At 42.7% G+C, this 24,434-nt stretch overlaps 3 protein-coding genes across 4 annotated transcripts in view; 2 read left to right on the top strand and 1 right to left on the bottom strand.

The window, feature by feature from the left end:
- The first annotated feature begins 202 nt into the window (after positions 1-202).
- On the top strand, positions 203-10,163 carry LOC133126012 (vitellogenin-like). The gene is made up of 35 exons (XM_061237804.1): positions 203-242; positions 414-434; positions 557-708; positions 954-1,205; positions 1,296-1,457; positions 1,539-1,687; positions 1,792-1,942; positions 2,075-2,232; positions 2,373-2,538; positions 2,627-2,752; positions 2,841-3,059; positions 3,552-3,769; positions 3,856-3,953; positions 4,063-4,187; positions 4,273-4,377; positions 4,461-4,574; positions 4,715-4,898; positions 4,990-5,083; positions 5,166-5,351; positions 5,586-5,715; positions 6,149-6,359; positions 6,473-6,630; positions 6,792-7,085; positions 7,167-7,211; positions 7,286-7,426; positions 7,529-7,735; positions 7,838-7,980; positions 8,087-8,225; positions 8,313-8,424; positions 8,576-8,759; positions 9,132-9,226; positions 9,329-9,423; positions 9,509-9,674; positions 9,751-9,912; positions 10,051-10,163. Exons 1-35 carry the CDS (start codon positions 203-205, stop codon positions 10,161-10,163), a joined length of 5,115 nt encoding a protein of 1,704 aa, XP_061093788.1.
- A 5,328-nt stretch (positions 10,164-15,491) lies between these two features.
- On the top strand, positions 15,492-23,690 carry LOC133127791 (G-protein coupled receptor 55-like). 2 transcript variants are annotated; one of them, XM_061240959.1, is made up of 2 exons: positions 15,492-15,645; positions 22,424-23,690. In XM_061240959.1, exon 2 carries the CDS (start codon positions 22,432-22,434, stop codon positions 23,359-23,361), a length of 930 nt encoding a protein of 309 aa, XP_061096943.1. In that variant the 5' UTR covers positions 15,492-15,645; positions 22,424-22,431; the 3' UTR covers positions 23,362-23,690. The 2 variants fall into 2 exon arrangements, with proteins under 2 accessions (XP_061096943.1, XP_061096942.1); XM_061240958.1 differs by lacking the exon at positions 15,492-15,645 and adding an exon at positions 18,821-18,899.
- Positions 23,691-23,811: 121 nt separating this feature from the next.
- Positions 23,812-24,434, bottom strand: part of ftsj3 (FtsJ RNA 2'-O-methyltransferase 3) — a 15,882-nt gene continuing 15,259 nt past the window's right edge. Inside the window, exon 21 of the mRNA XM_061240640.1 lies at positions 23,812-24,434. This exon is cut by the window's right edge and continues 129 nt beyond it. Within this exon, the coding sequence (XP_061096624.1) occupies positions 24,278-24,434 (157 nt within the window). The 3' untranslated portion in view covers positions 23,812-24,277.

The raw sequence follows: 24,434 nt of genomic DNA, 5'->3' as shown, positions 1-24,434 counted from the left end.
TGACCAACTTCACCATGATGTTTTGTCCAATTTGTTTGTAAAAGTTTTGAAATGCCAGAAAAACACCACACCAACCGGTTTGCAATCTGACTGTGAATTAGACACAGGTTAGTTAATGATATGCTACTGACAGGTGTGTGGTCAGCAAAAATCTGCTTTAAAAAGGCAGTGTGTGTGCAGTGGTCCTCACATCCCATCGGCCATGAGAGCACTTATTCTTGCCCTTACCCTGGCCCTTGTGGGTAAGTACATTAACATTTTTAGTTGTTGGCTTGTACATTTTGAGAATTTATAGCACACTTAGATATGTTTTCTGCTGAAAACATTTTCTAACTGTTAACTGCAAAAAGTCTTAACTACCAGAAACTATTGCAGCTGCAGTATTAACCACAGACTTACATTTTCTCTTGTAGCGGGTCAACAGACTTCCAAAAGTGAGTATTATGCTTTCTAAATATTTTGCACATTAAAACATTAAGATCATTCTTAATGTTAATGCAATTGGCTTTTTAAACATACAAGCTCTTTAATATTGGATAAATGGCTGTTGTTATAGCACCAGGCTTTGGCACCAGTAAGACCTATGTGTACAAGTATGAAGCAGTGCTTCTGGGAGGTCTGCCGGAGGATGGGCTGGCCAGGGCTGGGATGAAGGTCAGCAGCAAGATTCTGATCAGTGGAGTCGCCCAGAATACCTTCCTGCTAAAGGTAAAGCATGAACATACTCCAATACAATACAATACAATACAATACAATACTCCAGTATATCCAAGCCGAAATACAGACAAGCTACTAATACATTGACATGCTGTCCAGAAGAACAATCCCTGATTTATTTTTAATATCTGCATTACATTTTCAACAGCTAGCATATTTTTGAAATTGTATGCACCTTAATAAATCCATAACAATTGACCTGTATTTCTAAATAAGGTAAAATATTGTTTTCCCAGCTCATGGAACCACAGATCTTTGAGTACAGTGGCATCTGGCCCACAGATCCATTTGTCCCAGCCGCAAAGCTCACAGAGGACCTCGCTGCTCAGCTGCTTATTCCCATCAAGTTTGAGTATACTAACGGTGTCGTAGGCAAGGTGTTTGCACCTGTTGAAGTCACTGCAACAGTTCTGAATATCCACAGAGGTATCCTGAACATACTCCAGCTCAACATCAAACAGACCGAGAATGTGTATGAGCTGCAAGAGGTAAGTCATGAAGTGATGATAGATGATGTTATTTCAGCAAATTGTCATTGTTTCTGGCTTGTCATTCATGTTGTATAATGTAATTACCAGCTTGGTGCTCAAGGAATCTGCAAGACTGACTATGTGATCCGTGAAGATGCAAATGCAGAGCGCATTTACATCACCAAGTCCAAAGATCTGAATAACTGCCATGAGAGAATAATGAAGGATATTGGTATGGCATATACAGAGACATGTGCCCAATGTCAACAGGTAAGACTTACATGAACTATGTGACCCTGATAATGTTACCTGCTGCTCATGCATATTCACCATGCTGGTCTCCTTCTGCAGAGGGGAAAGAACCTGAGGGGAGCTGCGGCTTACAACTATATCATGAAGCCAACTGCAGCTGGTGCTCTGATTACTGAGGCCACTGTTCAGGAGCTTCACCAGTTCACACCTTTCAATGAGATGACTGGAGCAGCCCAGATGGAGGCCAGGTAAAACAGTTTCAGTTTGCAAAATATTTGTGAAACTCACTGTCAGAACTGGATTGAAAAAGACCACAATACATTAACAATGTTATTTCATGTTTGTTCCACAGACAAGTCATGACTTTCGATGAAATCCAGAATGCCGAAGTTCAGCCTATCCAAGCAGACTACATACCTCGAGGGTCCTTGGCATATGAATTTGCAACTGAGATTCTTCAGACACCCATTCAACTTATGAAGATCAGTAATGCTCATGCTCAGGTATTGTGGATTTTGTAGGTGTTATTTCTCAATTTCAGTGAGCGAGGGTTGCAACAATGTGCATTTAAAATCTAACATTTTGAAAAGCTCACTGCTGTTTTTAAGGGTATAATTTTTTTTCCTTCTAAAAAGATTCTAGAAATCCTGAATCATCTTGTGGCAAACAACATTGCTGCAGTCCACGAGGATGCTCCGCTGAAGTTTCTGCAGTTGATCCAGCTTCTCCGTGAGACCGACTATGAGACTATTAATGCCATATGGTCTCAATTCAGGGCTAAACCAGCTTTCAGGTAGATTTCCCTAGATATGTCAAAATCTTAGTACAATAAAGCACTATGAAAAGATCAATATTCTTCACAACAAATGTACAACACTATAAGAAATTAAGACTGATGATTTATGGAGTGGGTCTTCTGAAACTTTTCTTCAGACGTTGGATCCTGGACGCTGTCCCTGCCATTGGAACACAAGCTGCATTGAGGTTCATCAAGGAGAAGTTCCTGGATGGAGAGGTTACCACAGCTGAGGGCGCTCAGGCACTGTTGGTTGCCATGCAACTGGTTAAGGCTGACCTGCCAACCATCAAACTTGCAGATGTGGGTAGTCTTAATGATCTCAGTCTTTAAAAGTTGACAGTTTCATCAGCAGCAAATATTGCTAAAATTGTGTATATTACTGCTGCAGGAGCTGGTATTCAACACCAAGATTCAGACAATCCCCGCACTGCGTGAAATTGCAATGCTTGGTTATGGCTCCATGGTTTTCAAGTTCTGTGCTGCACACCCCATCTGTCCAGCTGATGTCATGAAGGTAAATCAATATTTTTATCATGAAATTGCCATGTGCAAGAGTGTCAGTATTGATTGCTGAACATTTACCTCCCATGGACTCTCTCCAGCCCGTGCTTGACTTTGCTGCAGAGGCGATTGCTAAAGTCAATGTGGATGAGATCACCCTGGCTCTGAAAGTTCTGGGGAATGCTGGTCATCCTGCCGGTATCAAAACAATCATGAAGCTCCTGCCTGGATTTGGCACTACAGATGCTGCACTCCCAGTCAGTGTCCATGCTGATGCTGTGATGGCCCTGAGGAATGTTGCCAAATTTGCGCGTAGACAGGCAAGTACAAACCAATCTCATTTTAGGATATATATATATATCCATCCATCCATCCATCCATTATCTGAACCTGCTTATCCTGAACAGGGTCGCAGGGGGGCTGGAGCCTATCCCAGCATACATTGGGCGAAAGGCAGGAATACACCCTGGACAGGTCGCCAGTCTATCGCAGGGCATATATATATATATATATATATATATATATATATATAGTTGGCGTTTATATAGTGGCTTTATCCAAAGCGCTGTACCATTGATGCTTCTCATTCACCCATTCATACACACACTCACACACCAACGGCGATTGGCTGCCATGCAAGGCACTGACCAGCTCATCAGGAGGGGGATCGAACTGGCAACGCTCCGACTGCCAGACGACTGCTCTTACTGCCTGAGCCATGTCGCCCCACATATATATAAATGCGCTGTTAGATATATGTGTGTTTAAGGTCAGTCATTGCTCTGAAATATTCACTTACTGTCAATTTCCAGGTCCAGGAATTGGCTCTGCAGCTGTTCATGGACAGAGCTGTTAATCCGGATGTACGCATGGTGGCCTGTGTTGTGCTGTTTGAGACCAGACCACCCATGGGTCTGGTGGCAGCCATTGCTCAGTCTCTGGAGAAAGAACTCAACCTGCAAGTGGCCAGCTTCACCTATTCTCATATGAAGGCCCTGACCAGGAGCACTGCCCCTGAATTGGCCCCAGTGTAAGAGCATACGTTCACATCTGGCTTAAATCCCAGTGTCTTCAACATGAATGTGAATAAGAAAAACATGTTTTCTTCCCATTTAGTGCTGCTGCTTGTAATGTTGCAGTGAAGATCCTGGGCCCCGAATTAGACAGACTGAGCTACCGTTTCAGCAAAGCATTCCATCTTGATGCTTACAGCAGTAAGAATGTTGAAGAATTTAAGACATTTCCATACAAGTGCATATGAATGTTTACTTTCATGAGGTAATTGAGGGATTCTAACAAGACTGATGATTTTCTTTTTCAAAGATAACCTAATGGCTGGAGCTGCTGCCAGTGCTTTCCTTATCAATGACGCTGCCACCATTTTTCCCAGGGCTGTTGTGGCCAAATTGCGTGCCTACTTTGCTGGGGCAGCAGCTAATGTCCTGGAGGTAAAAAATAGCTGTCTCTAGTTTAATCAACATGTTATAGCCCTGTGGACTTGTTTAAACTGACAAGACTGTTACTCTGTCTCAGTTTGGAGTTAGAACTGAAGGAATTCAGGAGGCTCTTCTGAAAACACCTGCTGCTGCTACTGGTGCTGCTAACAGGATGAACAGGATGAGGCATGTCTTGAAGGCTGTAAGTCCCAGTGAATATATCCAGATTCCAGAATCCCAAAGAAAATCAACGTGAGAAATATCCTTAATATCTTTATCCCACAGCTTGCTGACTGGAAAGCAGCACCAGGCAAAGAACCACTGGGCTCCACATACATAAAACTTTTTGGCCAAGAAATTGCCTTCCTCAACAAAGCCATGATTGATCAGGCAATGCAGGTACTTTCTCTGTTTCCAAGTAATTAAATTGTTTACAATAAAAATATCAGTTGCAACTGCATATTTCTTTTTTTGTATTTGGTTCACAATGTTCTGCACATGGGAAGCAACAACCTTTTTTGTGATGTCATTGACTGCAGTACGCATCTCCTGGAGCACAAACGATGTTGACGCGTGCGCTGAATGCACTGCAGTCTGGAGCTGATTTCCAGTGGGCCATGCCCCTGCTGGCTGCTGAGGTGCGTCGCATTTTCCCAACTTCTGCTGGTGTTCCCATGGAACTGAGTCTGTACACCGCAGCTGTAGCTGCTGCTACTGTAAAAGGTAAGTTCTCACCACACATCATCCGTAGGACTTTCCATGTTCAATAAAGGATTTCTGCTTCTTAAGCTAATATGTATCTTTATATTCACAGTCAAAGCAACTCTCTCACCTGCACCTGATGAAACCTTCCATGTTGCTCGGCTGTTGAAAGCTGATATTCAACTGCAAGCTGAGATTACACCAAGGTAGATAAAATTTTTATTTTTTGTAAAATGGAAAAATGTGAAATAACTTGGCAAACTATTAACATTTGTCTGTTTTCTACAGCATTGCCATGCACACTTTCGGTGTTATGGGAGTGAATACTGCCTTTATTCAGGCTGCAGTTATGGCCAAAGCTAAAGTGCATACAATCCTCCCTCTGAAGTTTGCTGCAAGAATTGACATTGCTCAAGGCACCTACAAGTTTGAAGCTTTGCCCGTTCAGGCTCCGGACCATATTGCAGCTGTACAGTAAGCACCATATACATAATTGCCTCATGATGGATATACTTAGACGTGTTTTAATGAGATTTGACCTACACTGTCTAATATATTTTCAGCCAAACCATGGCTAATACTTATACATCATTTAAAGGCCACTCATGTCTGTTTTCAACAGTTTATTTTTCAAGAAATATTTCACAAGGGCATTGCTTTTTCACAGTATCACATCTAAGCTGCTATAAAGATCTCCTTTCTCAACAGCTTTGAGACCTTTGCTGTGGCAAGAAATGTGGAAGATGCTGCTGCTGCTAGAAGCACTCCAATGGTGCCTGCGGCTCTTACAGCCCAGCTGTCCAAGGAGAAGTTTACATCTAAGGTGGCAGTGTCTGCGGCTGGTGGTTTGGTAAGATAAAGATAATTAGCCAAAAAGTATATAATGAAAAGAATAAAAATATTTTGCAGGGAAGACACAAAACTATTATTTCCTAATATGTATTAATATGTTAAATGCACTTTTTAATTTACTTTGGCTAGACAGCAGACTGGGGTTAAAATATTATTTGTTTTCGATTCAAATACTTTTCTGCATTTGACTAAGCTTGCCTGGTGAATTGAGACAAATTAAATGATCCCAAAAGTGTAAACCACGCGCGCCACCTGCTCCTCCTTGCAGGCTCAAATGAACTAGGCAACCAAAAAAAAAAGTATTTGAATCCGAAAAAATACTATTTGAACCCAGGTCTGCTAGATAGATCTACAAAATTGCTCAATTTCTGTTCTCTATCCATTTTTTAATTGTATTTCTCCTTTCTGCCTTTTTGCAGTCAAAATCATCCGAAATACTTTATAATGCTTCACCTGAGCCTAAACTTAAAGCCATTTCAGCAAGGGTTCAAGAAAAATTCTGTGCCATGTTCACAACTGTTGGACTGAAAGCATGTCTTCAGTTCACCTCCCAGAATGCAGCATTCCTCAGAAACTGCCCTCTTTACAAGCTGGTTGGAGATCATAAAATCGTTATTGGCATGAAACCAGGTAAATATTCCAATTTCCCTAAATGAGCATACATCTATAATACATGTATCATATATACATATTTGATATTCTTCCAATATAATACTTAATTTGCTGTATTTCGTTTACAACAGCGGCAGAAGCTGCCATTGAAAAAGTGCTGATTGAAATCCAGGTTGGACCCAAGGCAGGATCAAAAATAATCAAAGTGATCACTCTGAAAGATGAGGAGGAAACTACAGAGGGAAAGACTGTCCTGCTGAAGCTGAAAAAGATCCTGGATACTGGAATTGTGCGTAGTTCTCATGAACAATTCATGTCATGATAGATTAGATTCCTGGTAACTGGCTCAATAATGGCCGACCTGGAAAATTACAATGTACAAAAATTACTATGAATGAAGTCCTAGTCCTGTGTTCAGCAACATTCATCTTCATCTTCCTGTCTCTGCAGAAGAACCGAATGAGAAATGTTAGCAGCTCCTCCTCCTCCAGCTCACGTAGTTCCTCCAGCCGCCGTGCGCTAAGCCTCAGCAAGGGCAGCCATTCGTCTAGCTCCAGTTCCTCCTCTGCATCTGCTACCCATCACAAGAAAAACAGCAAGAGCATCCTAAGCAGCAGTAGCAGCAGCAGCAGCAGCAGCAGAAGGCGTAGTGGCTCCAAGAAGGTCAGCGCCAGCGTCAGCCGTTCTGTCAGTTCCTCCAGCTCCTCCAGGTCCTCCAGGTCCTCCAGCTCCCGCAAATCCAGGGTGAGGCCCTGTTTTACTCTGTCCTCTTTGAGTGAAATAGAGAAGTTATGTTCACTAATTCCCATCCTTTTCCTTCTATAGGCGGAAATCTACGACTACAAGTTCACCAAAAACCACATCCACCGGGTAAGATTTCTTCTGAATAAGAGCTTTGAGAAAATGTTTAAGCTTTTCTAATGGCTCTGACCCCTCTCTTGCAGCACACCTCTAAAGCTGTCTCCGGGGTCAAGGTGTCCTCCAGTTCCAGAACCAGCAGCATTGGCAGTAGAGTCAGTAGCTCCAGTAGAAGCTCGAGCAGCAGGGTCAGCAGTGCTGCCAGCTTTCAGGCCATTTACAGAAAGGTACAAACACCCTCACATATTCCTGATCCCTTACAGACTTATACAGTTACATCTTAATGAATCAGCATGCTTAGTGAGCTGCCTTTCTCTCTGCCCCTATAGAACAGAAACCTTGGAGATGCTGTGCCCCCTGCCGTGGCCATTATTATTCGTGCTGTGAGGGCTGATGGAAAGATGCAGGGATACCAGATTGCAGCCTACAAAGATACTGCTGATGCTAGGGTGCAGGTCATTATGGCTGCTCTTGCTGAAAATGAAAACTGGAAGATGTGTGCTGATGAAATCCTGCTGAGCAGACACAAAGTCATGGTGAGACCAGACACCCTCAATCAGAGCATTCTGTTGGATTTATATTGTGCGTTTAAATCTGTTATACAAAAGCTAAGTGCACCTAATATTTTTTCTCTGAAGGCCAAGATTGACTGGGGAGCGGAATGCCAGGAATATGCAGCAGTTATCAAGGCAGAGACTGGTCTGATGGGCGAAAGCCCTGCAGCCCGCATGAAGCTGGACTGGACCAAGATTCCCAAAGCTTTTAAGCACTATGCTCACAAGTACAGTAGCCTATACTGAATTCAGCTTGAGTGAAGTTTGTCTTTTTCCTGAATATAAGGATGTTCAGGTATGCTTCACTGGTTTTCTTATTCGCTCTTGATGTAGGATCTCTGAGTACATCCCTGGTGCTGCTCTCATGGCTGGAATAACTGTGGCCAGACCCAGAAACAGAGCGGAACAGATCAAATTCACTGTGGCTGCCACTTCTGAAAGGACCATCAATTTTATAATGAAAACACCAAGGGTAACAGGCATCTTTATCTCATCTTAATATTACTTCATTTTAGATGTTGTTACGAGTATATTATAACATGTCTGCATTTCTCTGAAGATGACCCTGTATAAGCTGGCTGTGGCTCTTCCCATTGCCCTTCCATTTGGACCTGGAGGTGCTGCTCGTGCAAACCAGACAATTCCTGATAAAATTGCTGAAATGAATGGAGGTTGGTTTTGTAATATCTCAAATACATGCTAGGATGTTACATTTTAGATTACAATTGCGATGGCCAGCATGTGGCTTATCCTAGAACTACTAAACTGAATTACATTCAGTCATAACATATCATGATGTTGTGTTTTCCTACACCCCTCCAGTGCAGTGCAGCTTGGCCAATGATATCCTGACCACATTCAACAACAGAAGGTACAAGAATGAAATGCCCATCTCTTGCTACCAAGTGCTGGCCCAGGACTGCACCCCAGAGCTTAAGTTCATGGTTCTGATGAAGAAGGATCCAGTTTCTGAACAGCACCATATCACAGTGAAACTTGATGACATGTAAGTACAGCTCCTACTCACTTCCATATTGCTATATTCCATATTGTTCCTCTCATCAGGGTGTATCTATCCATCCCTATCACTGAGATGTTTTCTAGGCCTCAACAGAGTCAATGTTAAAATCTACATTTAAAAATTCAGCACTGATACTTTTAAATTATAATGACATGGTTACTCATGAGCATCCACAGACCTTGTAGTGCAGTTTCTTTCAAATATTTCTATTCAAGTACACCTATTGTGTATATCGGTGCAGTCTCAATGAATGGGAAATATATGAAAAAAATTGGGGTGAACTGCCCGTTTAATGACTGAGGCAATGCATATGAATTTCCCTATGTCCTAAGAAGCATTATTGTGCATCTCTTCTAGGGATGTTGAACTCTACCCCAGTGATAGTGAAATGCGGATGAAGATCAACGGCAAGGAAGTTCCTACCACCAGCCTACCTTATGAACATCCCACAGGTCTCTATTTAAAATATGTTTTTTTTCGGAAATGTGTAATATGTTTTCTTTTGTTTATCTGTGTCAAAATTTGTATTTGAAAATGTTCTCTTGTTTCTGAAGGTTCAATCGTCATTGGGCAGAATGGTGATGGACTGTCTCTCTATGCTGCCAGCCATGGCCTGCATGAAGTCTACTTTGATAAAAATACATGGAAGGTGATAAGAAGTACATTTTCTGTTGTTTCTGAGAGAGCACTGTCAAATTAGCACAGCTAATTCTTGACACAAACTTGTCTCTCAGGTTAGAGCTGCTGATTGGATGAAGGGCCAGACTTGTGGAATCTGTGGAAAGGCTGATGGTGAAGTAAGACAGGAATTCCGCACTCCCAGCGGACGCCTGACCAAGAACGCTCTCAGCTTTGCCCATTCTTGGGTCCTTCCTGTAGAAAGCTGCCGTGACGCTAGCCGTAAGTATTTTTCTACAACATTCAATGTCCATGTATGACTGAAAGCTTGCTGACATTTGCCCTCTCTCTGATGTAGAGTGCCACATAAAGCAGGAGTCAGTGAAGCTGGAGAAGCAGATGATTCTGTATGGACAGGAGACTAAATGCTACTCTGTTGAGCCTGTGCTCCGCTGTGTGCCTGGCTGCATCCCCCAGAGGACCACCCCTGTCACTGTTGGTTTCCACTGCATCCCCACTGGTACGATATCATCCATGGTTTCAGACATGGTGCATGTGTACTCAAGAGAAAGCTACATATTTCATGTTTATTTTCAAAACGTTTTGAAAGAAAAATGGTTTTCTGCAGTGTCTGACATTTTCTTTGTTTCCACTCCAGAATCCAGAGTGAACAGAGTTGAGGGCCTGAGCAGCATTGGTGAGAAGACTGTGGATCTTAGGGAAACAGTTGATGCCCATTTGGCCTGCCGCTGTACAGAAAAGTGTTCATAGTCTGTATGGTTGTCCATGTCACACCAATTTTTCAAGAGTCAACATTTATGTGTCCACATCTTGAAAACAACCAATGTATTATGCACCTAATGTAATTAAATAAAGTTTAAGCTGCACATTCAAAAGAATTGTCTGTGGTATTTTACATTTGCAAGTATATAAAATAGCATGTTAGACACTCATTTACTCACTCATCCAGACCCTCCCAGATCCTCAAGTGTCCCCAAATCTCTCCAAATGCAAAACATTCACATGTCTTCTTGTCCAGACAGGAATGAATGATTAGAAAGGTTTATTTTTTCTTTTATATGTGTTTTATTCACAAATATGAGAGTAAGTTTTCATAAAGCATGCCCAAAGCTCTCCAAAAACAATTACTGACCCAAATGCTTTCTAACACAGTGGTTTGAATCCGGTTGTGGAGGTTTTCATTTTTCAACACTGAAATTGAAAATGACTTTGTTCAGTTACTACAACGGGGAATTAAATGACATAAAATAACTTGCTATGTGATTCTTAAAAAGTAATTATATATATAAATACTATGCCCACATTAAGTAAGAAGCATATAGGTTATTAGGCCTCATTTCCATTCTAACACATTTTGGGCTATTACAGACAGCTATTGTGGTTCTGTAGCCTAACGACTGCATGCACACAAAATAGGGCAATTGACACAATGGGGTGGTGAGAACATATTTAATAATTAAATTCCATAGTGTTCCACTGGCTTTGAAATAACCAATTAAAATGTATTAAATTAATTCAAACAAATACGAAATAATAGGGACATTTCAGCAGTTTATACATAAGATGACAAGTTATAACCCCAAAGTTTAGTTAGCCCAGTGTAGGTCGTCTCTCAGCCTTATGTAACTCTCGTGATGAAACTTTGAAGTAGTTTTTCTTAAAATACATGGTTTGGTGGCACTTGACTGATTTTGACAGAAAAGGTCATATCTATCTCCTGGGATCTGTAGGCTCTAGAGCTGGTTTCTAGCTGGACAAAGCTGGTTAAGCTGGTAGAGTAAGTTGGTGGACAACTGGTGGGATAGCTGACAATAGGCAACAGCTGGTTGAGCAGCCAAGTGTCAAAAAACAACTTAAACCAGTGTAACCATTTTAGGTTGATTTAAAATGGGATTAAAATCTTCTCAGAACTTCAGTTCTTACAAATTTGCTCTTATTATTTCGCCACCAGAGATTCTTAGAAGAGACTCTCAACCGAACACCTTACACAATCATCATGGTTTTGCAGAGTACTGTGCATGATTTCTTAATAGGATAGGATTGTTTGCATAGCTCTGGCATTCAGTTCAAAAGTATAATAAAAGTAGGAGTTGGTAGGCAAAATAAAAGTAAACGCGAAAAAATATTCTAATTTGACTGAAGTGCACCTTTCCTCAAACAATAGTCATACAGTACTGTGCAAACGTTTTAGGCACGTGTGAAAAAATGCTGTAAAATAATAGGAAAATAGAAATGCTAATAGTTTATTTTCATCAATTAACAAAATTAAGTGAATTAACAGAAGAAAAATCTAAATCAAATCAATATTTGGTGTGACCACCCTTTGCCTTCAAAACAGTATAAATCTTTGAAGTAACTCAGCAGGTAGGTTGTTGCAGGTAGGTTGTTCCAAACATGTTGGAGAACTAGCCACAGTTCTTCTGTGGATTTAGGCAGCCTTGAAAGCTTCTGTCTCTTCATGTAAAACCAGACAGACTCGATGATGTTGAGATCAGGGCTCTGTGGGGGCCATACCATCACTTCCAGGACTCCTTGTTTTTCTTTACGCTGAAGATAGTTGTTAATGACATTGGCTGTATGTTTGGGGTAGTTGTCCTGCTGCAGAATAAATTTGGGGCCAATCACATGCCTCCCTGATGGTATTGCATGATGGATAAGTATCTGCCTGTACTTCTCAGAATTGAGGAGAAATGCAGAAATGCAGTCCCAAAATTTTAAGGAATCTCCACCATGCTTCACTGTTGCCTGCAGACACTCATTCTTGTACCGCTGTCCTGCCCTTCGGCAAACAAAATGCCTTCTGCTACAGCCATATATTTCTAATTTTGACTCATCAGTCCAGAGAACCTGCTGCCATTTTTATGCACCTCAGTTCCCCCCAGAGCATACATCATTAGCCCCCACCTTCTGGCACCCATGCCTGTGGGGGGAAACTAGAGTGTGGTTCCTGGAGGAGTCTTCCTGGGCCCCCTGTGGAGCACCCCCATCTCCCACAATCCTTGCAGGTTTTGAGCACAGAAATAGTGGATATACCATAAAGATGTTTCATGATAATCCCAGATCAGAATATAGTAATGTTTGGTGTTATTCTGATTGTTTCAGTGTGACTGATGGAACGGTCTAGTTTTCTTAACAGTATACCTAGGACATCATAACCGTCCAGGAGCCGAGGGGAAACAGCTAAATCTGTCTCTGTAGAAGCCATTTGCTTTAGCCCCCTGACCAAGGTCTCACTGCCTGGTGGGGGTTTGGCTCTAAATTCCAGATGGTTGACCCATTTTTATGGTGAAGAACAAAGGCCTGGATTTTGGTGATAAGGAGAATAAACCAAGCAATCTGGGGTTTTGTCTCCTTTCCTTTAATTCACCCTAATCAGGTTTATCCAAAATCACAAAGGATATTACCATGAGCGGTACAAAAACATATTTACTAAAAAATACGGTAGTCATGGAAACTCTCAAATACATCTCTCTCCAGGTATCCCAGGAAGCTCTATGATTCGGACTTCCTTTGGGGGATTCAGACCATTGGCTCCCAAGAATGTTCACATCTGAGACTGAGATAAAGGGAAGATGTAAATGGTAAATGGTTGGCATTTATATAGCGCCTTTATCCAAAGCACTGTACAATTGATGTTTCTCCTTCACCCATTCATACACACACTGACGGCGATTGGCTGCCATGCAAGGCACCGACCAGCTCGTCAGGAACATTTGGGGGTTAGGTGTCTTGCTCAGGGACACTTCAACACAGCCTGGGCGGAGGATCAAACCGGCAACCCTCCGACTGCCAGACGACTGCTCTTACAGCCTGAGCCATGTTGCCCATCAAGATGTACTGTGATTGTATTTGTGTTCTGGGGGCTTTTAGGTCAGAGGGGTCATTAAGCCCTGGGTCAAGCCATGGGAAAAGAATGTCTCCATGACCCACCACCTGGTCACTTCCTATAAGAAAGACTCAGGACACTCCCGCAGTGCCCACATTTGGACACTTCTGTCATTACACTCTTCACTACTCTTCTGGGTTAATGAAGGATCAAGGAATCAGATGAGATAGATTTCATACCAAATGGAGTTTAATAAACTCAAGAGAAAAACTACATGTCCTCTCTGGTAATCATCTGTTTTTTCCCTTCTAACAACCCCCAAAGGTGGGGGTCTACATTCCAGATTTGACCACCCCTCCATGTTAATTTATGGCACTGCCGCCTGGTTCAAACATGTGATTTGGGATAAAAGAGAGGGAGACAAACCAATCGGAGAAGATCGTAACTGACGTCCCACACTGCACATTCGTTGTCTGTATGTAGCGGAAGATCGTAATCGACTTCCCACACTGCATATTCTGTGTGTATCTGTGTGTAGCCAAAACAGGCTGGGTAAAATTACTTCCTTTATATTTCTATACTTAATTTGTTTATTATGTATTGTATTCTAAACGAATGACCTACCTGCCTGTGAATAAATTATTCTCTCCACCAAACTGAGATTCAGCAATAGTGCTAATCCCGGGAGCATATAATGAGTAATTGTGGCGCAGGTAAGAGTCGAGTGTAACCACTCCCAAGGTTCACATATGATTAAAACCAATTTCTAAATTCAAGTTTCAAAATGGAGTCAGATAACGAAGGTGAATGTATTGGCCCTATTGTGGAGATTCTTGGTCAGCCCGGACCAGCAAAGAGCAGAAGGCAGAGTGGTACTACTGTCTTTGTATCGTGGTTTATTTATTGGCTGATCTAGACTCTCCGCATAGGGGCCACTAATATTTAACCCTACTAATATTCTTTCAGCAACACCAGAAGGACAAGCATGCTGATACCTTCAGCCCTCGCTAAATTCCGTCGTTGGGTTAGCGTAGGGTTTTACAGTTGGTGACCCCGACGTGATCAAATTTCATTAATGTAAGATTTGTCACAAGCCTGTGAGTCTGGAGTTTGTTCCTTCTGGTGGTGTTGTGCAACCCGGCATTATACCTGTTGTATTGATATTATATCCAGTGTGTACCATTCCCAACCAGTAGAGGTCAGGAACGTTAAGTCTCTGACCAGAGGTTTGAGTTGGACTGTACAAGGTGGATCATCTAACATTAAACCATGCTTTTTCTTAAATGAGTTACATGGTGTGCAGACGTATCATTACATGGTGTGCAGACGTATCATTACATGGTACCAGGAGTAAATCGTGATTTTTTAATAAAAATGGATGCTATCCGCCAGCCAAACAAGCTGAAACTGACAGGGAATGTCAGTGAGAACTGGTGAGCGTTCAGACAAAGTTTCGAACTGTATCTTTTGGCTATATTGGCGCGGACGGCAAGTCAGATAAACGTAAAATAGCTTTATTGCTAACAGTAGCAGGCCGCGGAGCTATGGATGTTTACAACACGTTTGCTTTCACTGAAGCGGAGACAAACAAGTTTGACGTGGTTATGGCCAAGTTCGAGGCCTACTGCACACCAAGAAAAAATGAAACGTATGAAAGGTATGTTTTTCATAACAGAATGCAAAATCACAGCGAGTCCACTGAACAGTACGTGACCGATCTTACCCTGAAAAGCCAATCTTGCGATTTTGGTCTGCTATACGATTCAATGATAAGAGATCAAATCGTGATAGGGGTTAAAGACAAGAAAATGAGAATGCATCTTCTTAGGGAAGCAGACTTGAGCTTAGACTCGGCGGTTAGAATTTGGCAGGCATCGGAAAATGCTAAAATGCAGCTAAAGACATTTGATAACGAGAGCGATGTGGCGCTAGCAGTGGACGCCGTTAAAAGGAAAGTTGGAAAGCGGGCCGAAAAGGGGATAGTGAGTTTCAAAGAGGGTACAAAAACAGAGACTTTTGAATGTAAGCGGTGCGGGAATTACCATGCACCGAGGAACTGTCCCGCATACGCAAAACTGCCCGAAATGTGGAGGAAGGAATCACTTCGCGATGGAGAAACGTGCATGCAGAAAGCAGACGGGGATACCGATTCAAGTGGTGAGGAGAGTAGCGCAACACTCCACGTCGGGACTGTGACCGTAAGTGACAGTGACAGTGACAGTAAAAAGGACGAATGGATTTCTCAACTGGACGTGAACGGGACATCAATTTCACTGAAGATAGACACCGGGGCACAAGTAAACATTTTATCGTGGAAAGAGTTCCTGCAATTTAGAAAAAAAACAAAAGTCACTCAGAAGCAAATCAATCTGTGAACGTACAACGATGAGCCCATTCCGACCAAAGGTATGTGTAGATTTACACTTAAATGTAAAGGCCAGTCCATTAACGCAATGTTTGTGCTAGTAGAGGGGAATAGACAGCCTATTCTAGGTCTACGCACGAGTGAAAAACTGGGCTTTATTAAGAGGGTTCAGGTGATTGACAGAGCGGGTAATACATGCTGACGGGGCTGCTAACGATGCCCAGCACTGTAACATAGTATCCGAATTCACGGACGTGTTCAAGGGATTAGGCAGGCTGCCTGGACAGTACAAAATACAGTTAAAATACAAAGCAGAGCCAGTCATTCACGCAGTGAGAAAGGTGCCGTTAGCCCTTAGAGAGAAACTAAAGAATGAACTGTAGAAACTGACCAGGGTGTCATAAAACGCATTGAGGAGCCGACTGAATGGGTAAATTCACTCGTGATCGTGGAGAAAAAAAACGGGGAGATGAGACTGTGCATTGACCCTAAGGACTTAAATAAATGCATTAAGAGGGAGCATTACAGACTGCCAACAAAATCCGACATTACTGGCACAATGGCAGGCGCGCGGTTCTTTAGCAAACTTGATGCATCGTTAGGGTTTCACCAGATTGCCCTGGACGAGGAGAGCGCAAAACTGTGCACATTCAACACTCCATTTGGAAGGCATTGTTTCCTTCGGCACCGGAAACATTCCATAGAACCATAGAGCAGCTATTTGACGGAATTGAGGGGGTGGGAGTTTTCCTAGACGACATAAGTATATGGGGAAAAACACAAAACGAACATGACGAGAGACTGCGCAAAGTTCTGGAAACAGTGTGCACACCAGGGCTTAGGCTAAATAAGCAGAAGTGCCAATTTGGAGTGAGTGAGCTGACGTACCTAGGAGACAAGCTGCCGACAGAGGGCGTCCAACCAGATCCAGAAAAGGTTAGGGCAGTTGAGGAGATGCAGGCGCCAACAAACAGGACAGAGCGTCAGCGCGCACTGGGCGTGGTCAACTAGATGGGAAAATTCATCCCAAATCTGTCAGCAAACACAAAGGCGCTTAGAAGCCTACTGGAAACAGTGACGGAGTGGCAATGGACACATGAGCATGCAAAAGAGTGGAAAGAGTTGAAGAACAGCCTGATAAAGGAACCAGCGTTGAAATTCTACGATCCGAGCAAGCCAACCAAGGTGTCGACAGATGCGTCAAAAGACGGACTTGGGGCAGTACTATGCCAGCAGCATGAAACAGTGGTTTCCCATAGCCTATGCATCGCGCACAATGACCACAGCTGAAAAGAACTATGCGCAAATTGAAAAAGAGACCTTAGGTGCAGTGTTTGGCTGTGAGAAATTCCACAAGTATATCTACGGTAGACCAGTGGTGTTAGAAACAGACCATAAACCTTTAATAGCGATCTCCAAGAAAGGCTTGGGTGAAGGGCCATCACGCATCGAGAGACTTCAGTTACGATACGACCTGACTTTCGAATTCATACCCGGCAAGCAACTAATAGTAGCTCATGCACTGTCCAGAGCTAGTTTGCGCAACACAGGCCCTAGTAGTAGTGAGCATGATGTACAAGTCCACATAGACTCTGTGAGAGCGCTGATGCCCGTGTCTGACAAAAAATGGAAGGAAATGGCCATAGAGACTGAAAGGGATGTCATTCTGAAGAATGTTTTGGAAAAAATTCACATGCCAGGACAAGTCAGAATTGCCAAACTGTACCAGCACTTCATTGAGGAACTAACTGTGGTAGATGGGGTGCTCCTAAAAGGCAGGAGAATAGTGCGAGGGAAACATTGTATTGGCCATACATGATATAGATATAGAAAATGTAGTGCAGAGATGCAACATATGTCAGCGCCACAGGTACCAGCAGCCAAAGGAACCACTCATGCCACACAGCAAGCTGGGCAGGCCATGGGACAAGGTAGGAATGGATTTAATTCAGCTACAGGGCAAAGACTATTTAGTCATTATAGATTATCACTCAAACTACCCAGAGTTTGCACTGCTGTCAGACACTACAGCGACACAAGTCATTAAGCACACAAAGTCGATATTCTCCAGGCACGGCATTCCATCCATGGTGGTATCTGACAATGCGAGGCAGTACGACTGTGAGCAGTATCGGGCATTCGCCAACGAATATAGCTTTACCCACGTTACATCGAGCCCCTACTACCCGCAATTGAATGGCCAAGCGGAGAAAGGAGTTCAAATAGTAAAGAGACTGAGGAAGAAAGCAGTATACAGCGGGGAAGATCTGTACCTAGCTATTCTAAATTACAGGGCAGCTCCACTGGAGTGTGGGCGGTCACCCGCAGAGCTTTTAATGAATCGGAAACTGCGCACACGCCTTCCGGCAGCAATGCACGTGCTGGAAGAGGGAGGCAGGGCAAAGCAGCAAGGAGAGAGAGCGCGCAAAACCTACGACAAGACAGCCAAACTGCTTAGTCCTCTGGTCGAGGAAGACATTGTCAGAGTCAGATGTGGGAGCGAGTGGGGACCTATCGCAAAAGTGGTTGGGGAAACAGCACCAAGATCGTATGAGGTGCAAACAGAAACCGGGCAGGTGCTGAGGAGGAACAGAAGACACCTTCTTCAAATTCCAAGGAGGCTCGGCACTGGCACTGATGCGAGCAGCACCACAGACCAAGTTAGTGAGAGCACAGCTGATGAGATGAACAATCAAAGTCAGACATTGAGTGACACCCCTGATGTCAATGTCACGCCAAACGTGACAGAGAGGCCTACACCACAAAGAATCGAATGCAGAACTATTCGGAAGCCAATTCGGCTTATTGAGCAATGAACTAGTCACACACACACAAAAGAATGGGGAGGAGAGACAAAAGAGACATTGTATTTTCTTAAAGATTTTAATGTGTGGAAGTGATTGCATTTTTTTTTCTCTTCTACAGATGTGATTCAAGTTTGACTGAACTAAGTTAAAAAAAAAAGAAAAAAAAGGTATTGATATGAAGGGGTGGAAGTGGTTGCATTTTTTGTTTTTTGTTTTATGTGATTCAAGTTTGACTACTAAAGTTCACAAGCATGAGAAAAAAGGGAAGATGTATTAATATTATATCCAGTGTGTACCATTCCCAACCAGTAGAGGTCAGGAGTGTTAAGTCTCTGACCAGAGGTTTGAGTTGGACTGTACAAGGTGGACCATCTAACATTAAACCATGCTTTTTCTTGAATGAGTTACATGGTGTGCAGACCTATCATTACACCCGTTACCTCGGGTGTGTGGTTTTCCTTCCATCTGGTTTTGCGATCCTTGGTGTGGTGAGTAGCACGGTTTCTTTCTATCAGTATATGTTAGGGAGAGTATTATTTTGCTGCATAAATACTGTTTAGGGGATCGACATATCTCGGACAGGGCTGGGACTGTAAAACCAGCCATATTTTCAGGTTACTACCCCTCGGGGTATGTAGTGTAATCCTTGTAGAGGGCAGAGAGAGAGAAATGTTGGTATGCATGTTTTTGCAACTGTGTTGCATTACTATGGCTATCAGCTTAAACATCAAATAGGCTACGGTATGGAGTCTTAGAAACAAGCATGTCGCAGTAGAAGCTTGGAGTAGGTGTAGAGAACACAAACGTTTGTAGACGAAGAGAGCCATGCCCAAATATAGGAGAAAACGAGGCACTGGTGAAAAGCCAGTGAGATTTGACGTTAAAGTGTATGTAGCAAAGAGTGGTGTAAGTATTGAAAAGTAATTGAAAGTATATGAGTAATATTTTTGATGGCTGCCTGTAGATGTGCAATATTACAATGGACATATATAATCTTAATTTTGGAGTAAGTTTGAGCTCTGTTAGAGGTGGCAAGCTTCTTCATCTTATTTAAGTATATAATTATAAGTTGCAACTGACTGCAACTGAGTCAGGAGCTTAGCCTAGGTTCTATGTTCCAGCCCTAGAAACAGAGTTTGGGAGCGCTGATACTGAACCCAGGGTGTCTGTGTTCCACGGCTGGTATACGTCTCAAGCCCTCTGGCAGTGCAGCCACAGGCTGCAACAAGACTTGAGAGTACTGGTGTTGAGTTTCTGACTCTGGCCTGTGCTACCTGTATCAGTAACAGTTGTATGCTTATAATTAAATACATAGGCTATAGTCTGTGAAACATTTGTTATAGACATGTGTAAAATTAAATCTACCAAATGTTTTATAATAACTGTCCAGAAGACTTTGCCCTAGTAGGGATACACCTTCAATAAAAAAAGGATTGAAATCCCTGATTATCATTTGTCCTATTGGATTAATTAAATTCTATAGGCATAGGCCAGATGTATAGTGCATCTTGGTGCACCATATTGGTTCCTCTGTTTTACTTTGTGTGCTCTAGTTGCACCATGGGTGAATGCAGAGGATTTATATTATTATAATACGGTATACTGCATGTCTTTGCATGCCATTTAGGAACTGTTAGATAACACTAACATACTTACTTGGGTGCCAGTTAGATTAACTGAGGCATGTGTATACCTAAATCTAATTGTATGTTTGTGTGGTTTCTCCCACGAACACAAAGTATATATATTAGAATATCCCCTAGACCACAGATAAACCAGTCAATGCCAAAGATTAACCCTTAAAGTTTACTAACCTAACAGTGACCAGCCGCCTGTCACTGCTGGGGGAGACGTTTACGACCAGAGAGGTATTTATAGCCTTGGCTTATATTTTGGAAGAAGGTGTTCCAAATTAAAAAAATGCTTAAGCAAATTAAAAAATAAAGAGTAGAAGCAATTTCTTCTCTTGTTTTATTCCCTGGGCTTTAAAACTTCAAAAGGTGGGTTATTTCTGGCTGAGACTGGCTTATGGGTCATTCTCTCATAGCTCTCCACTGTTGTCTTCTTGCTTGTTGTCTTTCCTCCCCCACTTTGTCTGTCACCTGTTGTGTCACTTGTCTTCAGAACAGTGAACCTGCACTCCCAATTGAGTGTATGATATATTTTGTTTTGATCTTTTTGTTTATGATCAATTCTTTAATTTGATACATGTAGTTGTGCATTCACCCTGCATAAATGTGTATTTTTAAAAGCAAATAACTGTATTATAAACCTTGTAATGGCGTATGTGAGCTATATAATTTCCAGCGTTCTGTTCTCATATGGTATGCAGTGTTGTATGAAACGTATGCATGGCTATAGGCACGGCTCGATGGTTTAGTTTCTGAGTACTCAGACTTGCCGTCCAAATACTTACAGGATAATTAATAATCCTAATTTTCAGCATGTTTGGCAAACCAGTGGCCACTGGTTTCAAACATATAATCAATAGTCAATAAAAATATATTCCAATCAGTTAGAATTGAAGGGCAGGTGCTCCTTTCTATCAGCCATTTCCTTTTCTATCAGACCCATACCATTGAGCATGACTTAGCCTGCAGGACATATACTGAGGATTTGTTTACTGCTGCCACGCAAGTGATTCTGGACCTTTGTCTGCACTAGACCCCTAGTCATGTCTTAAGGGAGCTTATTGAAGCCTTAGAATGGCATAGGTGGATTGTGTCAGAACAAAGGGAAAATATTCATTATCCACATCATTAATGTACAGTCAGGTCCATAAATATTGGGACATCGACACAATTCTCTACTTTTTGGCTCTATACACCACCTTAAAAAGTGGGAGGCACATATAGAAACTGTTGTAATTCCTACACCGTTCACCTGATTTGGATGTAAATACCCTCAAATTAAAGCTGAAAGTCTGCAGTTAAAGCATATCTTGTTCGTTTCATTTCAAATCCATTGTGGTGGTGTATGGAGCCAAAAAGAGGATAATTGTGTTGATGTCCCAATATTTATGGACCTGACTGTATGTAATGTTTGTATGTTTATTGCAAGTAGTTGTACCGGTTGCATCAGATTCTTCGTTTCCTTTCCTGTGATTCACCCAAACCTGGTCTATCCAAATTCCACTACCATACACTCAACCCGCATAGTAGTGCAGAATCAGGTATTTGAATTAGATCGCCGTATTGGTTGATGTCACTATAAGGGGCATGGAGGCCATATTTACCACTCGCACTGATTGTCATGAAACATCCTGCTATGATCTATATGTGTATCCATCTTTTTCCCCATTATGACACCGAATGTATTAGCGTTCAGTTTCCCTCTTGTGCACCCTGTATTATATATTTTTTTAATTGCACTTACGATGACTATTGTTTTTTGTTTAGAACAGCTCTTCATGCGTGTTTTGCTATTCATGGATTTGATGTTTTTAACTTGTTGAAGAAGCTATGCACTTGTAAATCGCTTTGGATTAAAAGAGTCTGCTAAATGACTAAAATGTAAAATGTAACAATGAAGGAAAATCTCAAAACACCCGTTCGACAGATCATAAGCACCCTTCAGGAGCCAGGCATGGACGTATCAGTGAACACTATTCCACAGAAGACTTGACAAATAGGTCTACAGAGGGTACACTGCAAGATGCAAACCACTATTTGGCTGCAAAAACAGAATGGCCAGGTTACAGTTGGCCAAGTAGTACTTAAAATAAGCCATTGAGTACACCTGACTAATCAAACAGCTGAGAAGCCAACTGTCCAATTACTTTTGGTCCTCTAAAATTGGGGGGGGGGGGGGACTGTATTAAAAGTGAAGCCACAAAGATCACCCAATATGGAAGTAAATACCCTCATATTAAAAATGACTGCACTTTAACTCCATATTCGTGATTTCATTTCAAATCCAATGTGTTGGGAGTACAGGCCCAAAAGAACACATACCTATGGACTTCAGCATATATAAAAAGACCTAATTCATTATGTTCACATTTCATTTCCAGACTGGGAGATGAAGCCTAGCTGCGATCTAAACATCACGGAGGAGCTTCAGACGGCGCAGATGGTGCTCTCCGTTCCGACCTTCGTCCTGGGGCTCATGGGTAACGTGGCAGTGCTGGCGATGTTCTGCGGCAGACGAGGACAATCCTGGACCTACATGATGGTGTACATCACAAACATGGCGTTAGCCGACTGCACCGTCCTGTTCTCTCTGCCATTCAAAATGTACTCCTACCGGAACGATTGGCCATTTTCAACGGACTTCTGCTTGGCTCTGGTCTCCGTTTACTACGTGAACACGTATGTCAGCATCTACACCGCCACGGCCATAAGTGTGGTGCGATATGTGGGTATAAAGTACCCTTTCAAAGCCAAAGAGATCCTGTCTCCACGGAAGGCCCTCCTTGTGTGCGCATTCATATGGGTTCTTATTTGTTCCCTTAGCGCATGCTTCCACCTCGTGGACGCTCCAGGAAAGAACACGACCCGGATCACTTGTTTCCAAAAACTCAATAAGAACCCTTTGCCCATTTCCTTCATACTGGTGTTGGAGCTGTTGGGCTACGCCCTGCCCCTGATCACGATGAGCTTCTGTTCGGTCCAAGTGATCCGCGCCTTGTCGAAGCAGACCAGCGCAGGCGCTCGGACGGACAACAAGATCCAGTGCATCCGCATCATGGCAGCAAACTGGGCCGTCTTCGTCGTATGTTTTACCCCGATTCATTTTGGGTTCCTTCTCAAGAACATTGTAGAGTTGTATGAGGTGGACTGCGGTCTATTGAGGAGGGTACATCGTTTTATGCACTTTTCCCTCGTGATAGCAAACATGAACTGCTGCCTGGACGCGTTCAGCTATTACTTCGCCACCAGAGATTCTTGGAAGAGGCTCCCAACATGCTGCCAATCAAAAGCAGGGATTTCACAAAATGCAATTATTTAACCGACAGCTTACCCAATCAAAGTTCAGCTTCTCATATCGTGTATTTTCCAAAGTTAATATGAGCTTGAGCTTTACCAGAACAATCTGTTTCAGTGACTGTCTTTAAGGCTCACTGACCTCAACGAACATCCATACCTCACTAACTGAACGCCGTCTGAACCGAGTGCTTGGATTAGCGGTGGCTAAAAGGTGGGGCATGCTGATGCATACGACCATATCGTTGTGATGCCACTACTTCACGGAATTCCAAACAGCTTGTTTAAATGCACATTTTCTTCGGATTGTGTGGATTTATTTGAGTGTTCATTGTGATACAAAATCACTGTGAAAGTAACACATTTAACTGCTTAAGAATCCACATTATATGGGACCTATAATTGAGTACTCTGTAAAGCATGCTGAACTACAAAATGGGCTTACACCAATAAACGTATTGCTATTACCAAGGAGTGACTTATTTGAAAAGAGTTTATTGATTGTGACGTAGACAGTATTTACAGACATTTGACGGCACACTTCTAATACGGAGAGTGTGTATGTGGGTTCATTTGCCTGACTCGGCCAAGATTGCAGTCATCCATTAAACACTGTGGTAACAATGACCTCATTACACACACGGGGGACCTGGCAAGCCTGGGTGTTTCAGGTTCTCCTGCCTTGAATTAAAAGGCAATTCCCAAAACTGCTATAATTAATTTGGCCGGAGCTTCCCAAACAGTGGGACACAACTGTGGTCATTCAGCATGACGGTAGAGGATGCCAAGCAAAGTCCGTGCGGCATTGTGGGTACCCACAATCCTCCAGTCTCGGTATCCACATTCGCAGCGTTCAACTACAAATTCCCGTAGCCTAGGGAACATCTTTGGAGGGGGCAGGAGCAGAGGGGTCGTTAGGAGTCGTTGGGAGTAGGGTGCGTTTATTTCTTTTTTGGGCGACCCTTACCCCCTTTCATCCCCCTCCCTCCCTGGGCCCCCTTACCCCCCTTCATTCCCTTCCCTCCGCCTCTTCCTCCCTTCCCTCCCTTTCCCCCCTTCTGCTCCTTCCGCTGCAGACCCCTCATGTCCTTCTTCATC

Source organism: Conger conger, chromosome 4 (genome assembly GCF_963514075.1).
Source record: "Conger conger chromosome 4, fConCon1.1, whole genome shotgun sequence".
Classification (NCBI taxonomy): domain Eukaryota; kingdom Metazoa; phylum Chordata; class Actinopteri; order Anguilliformes; family Congridae; genus Conger; species Conger conger.
This window is presented reverse-complemented; position numbering and strand designations above follow the sequence as displayed.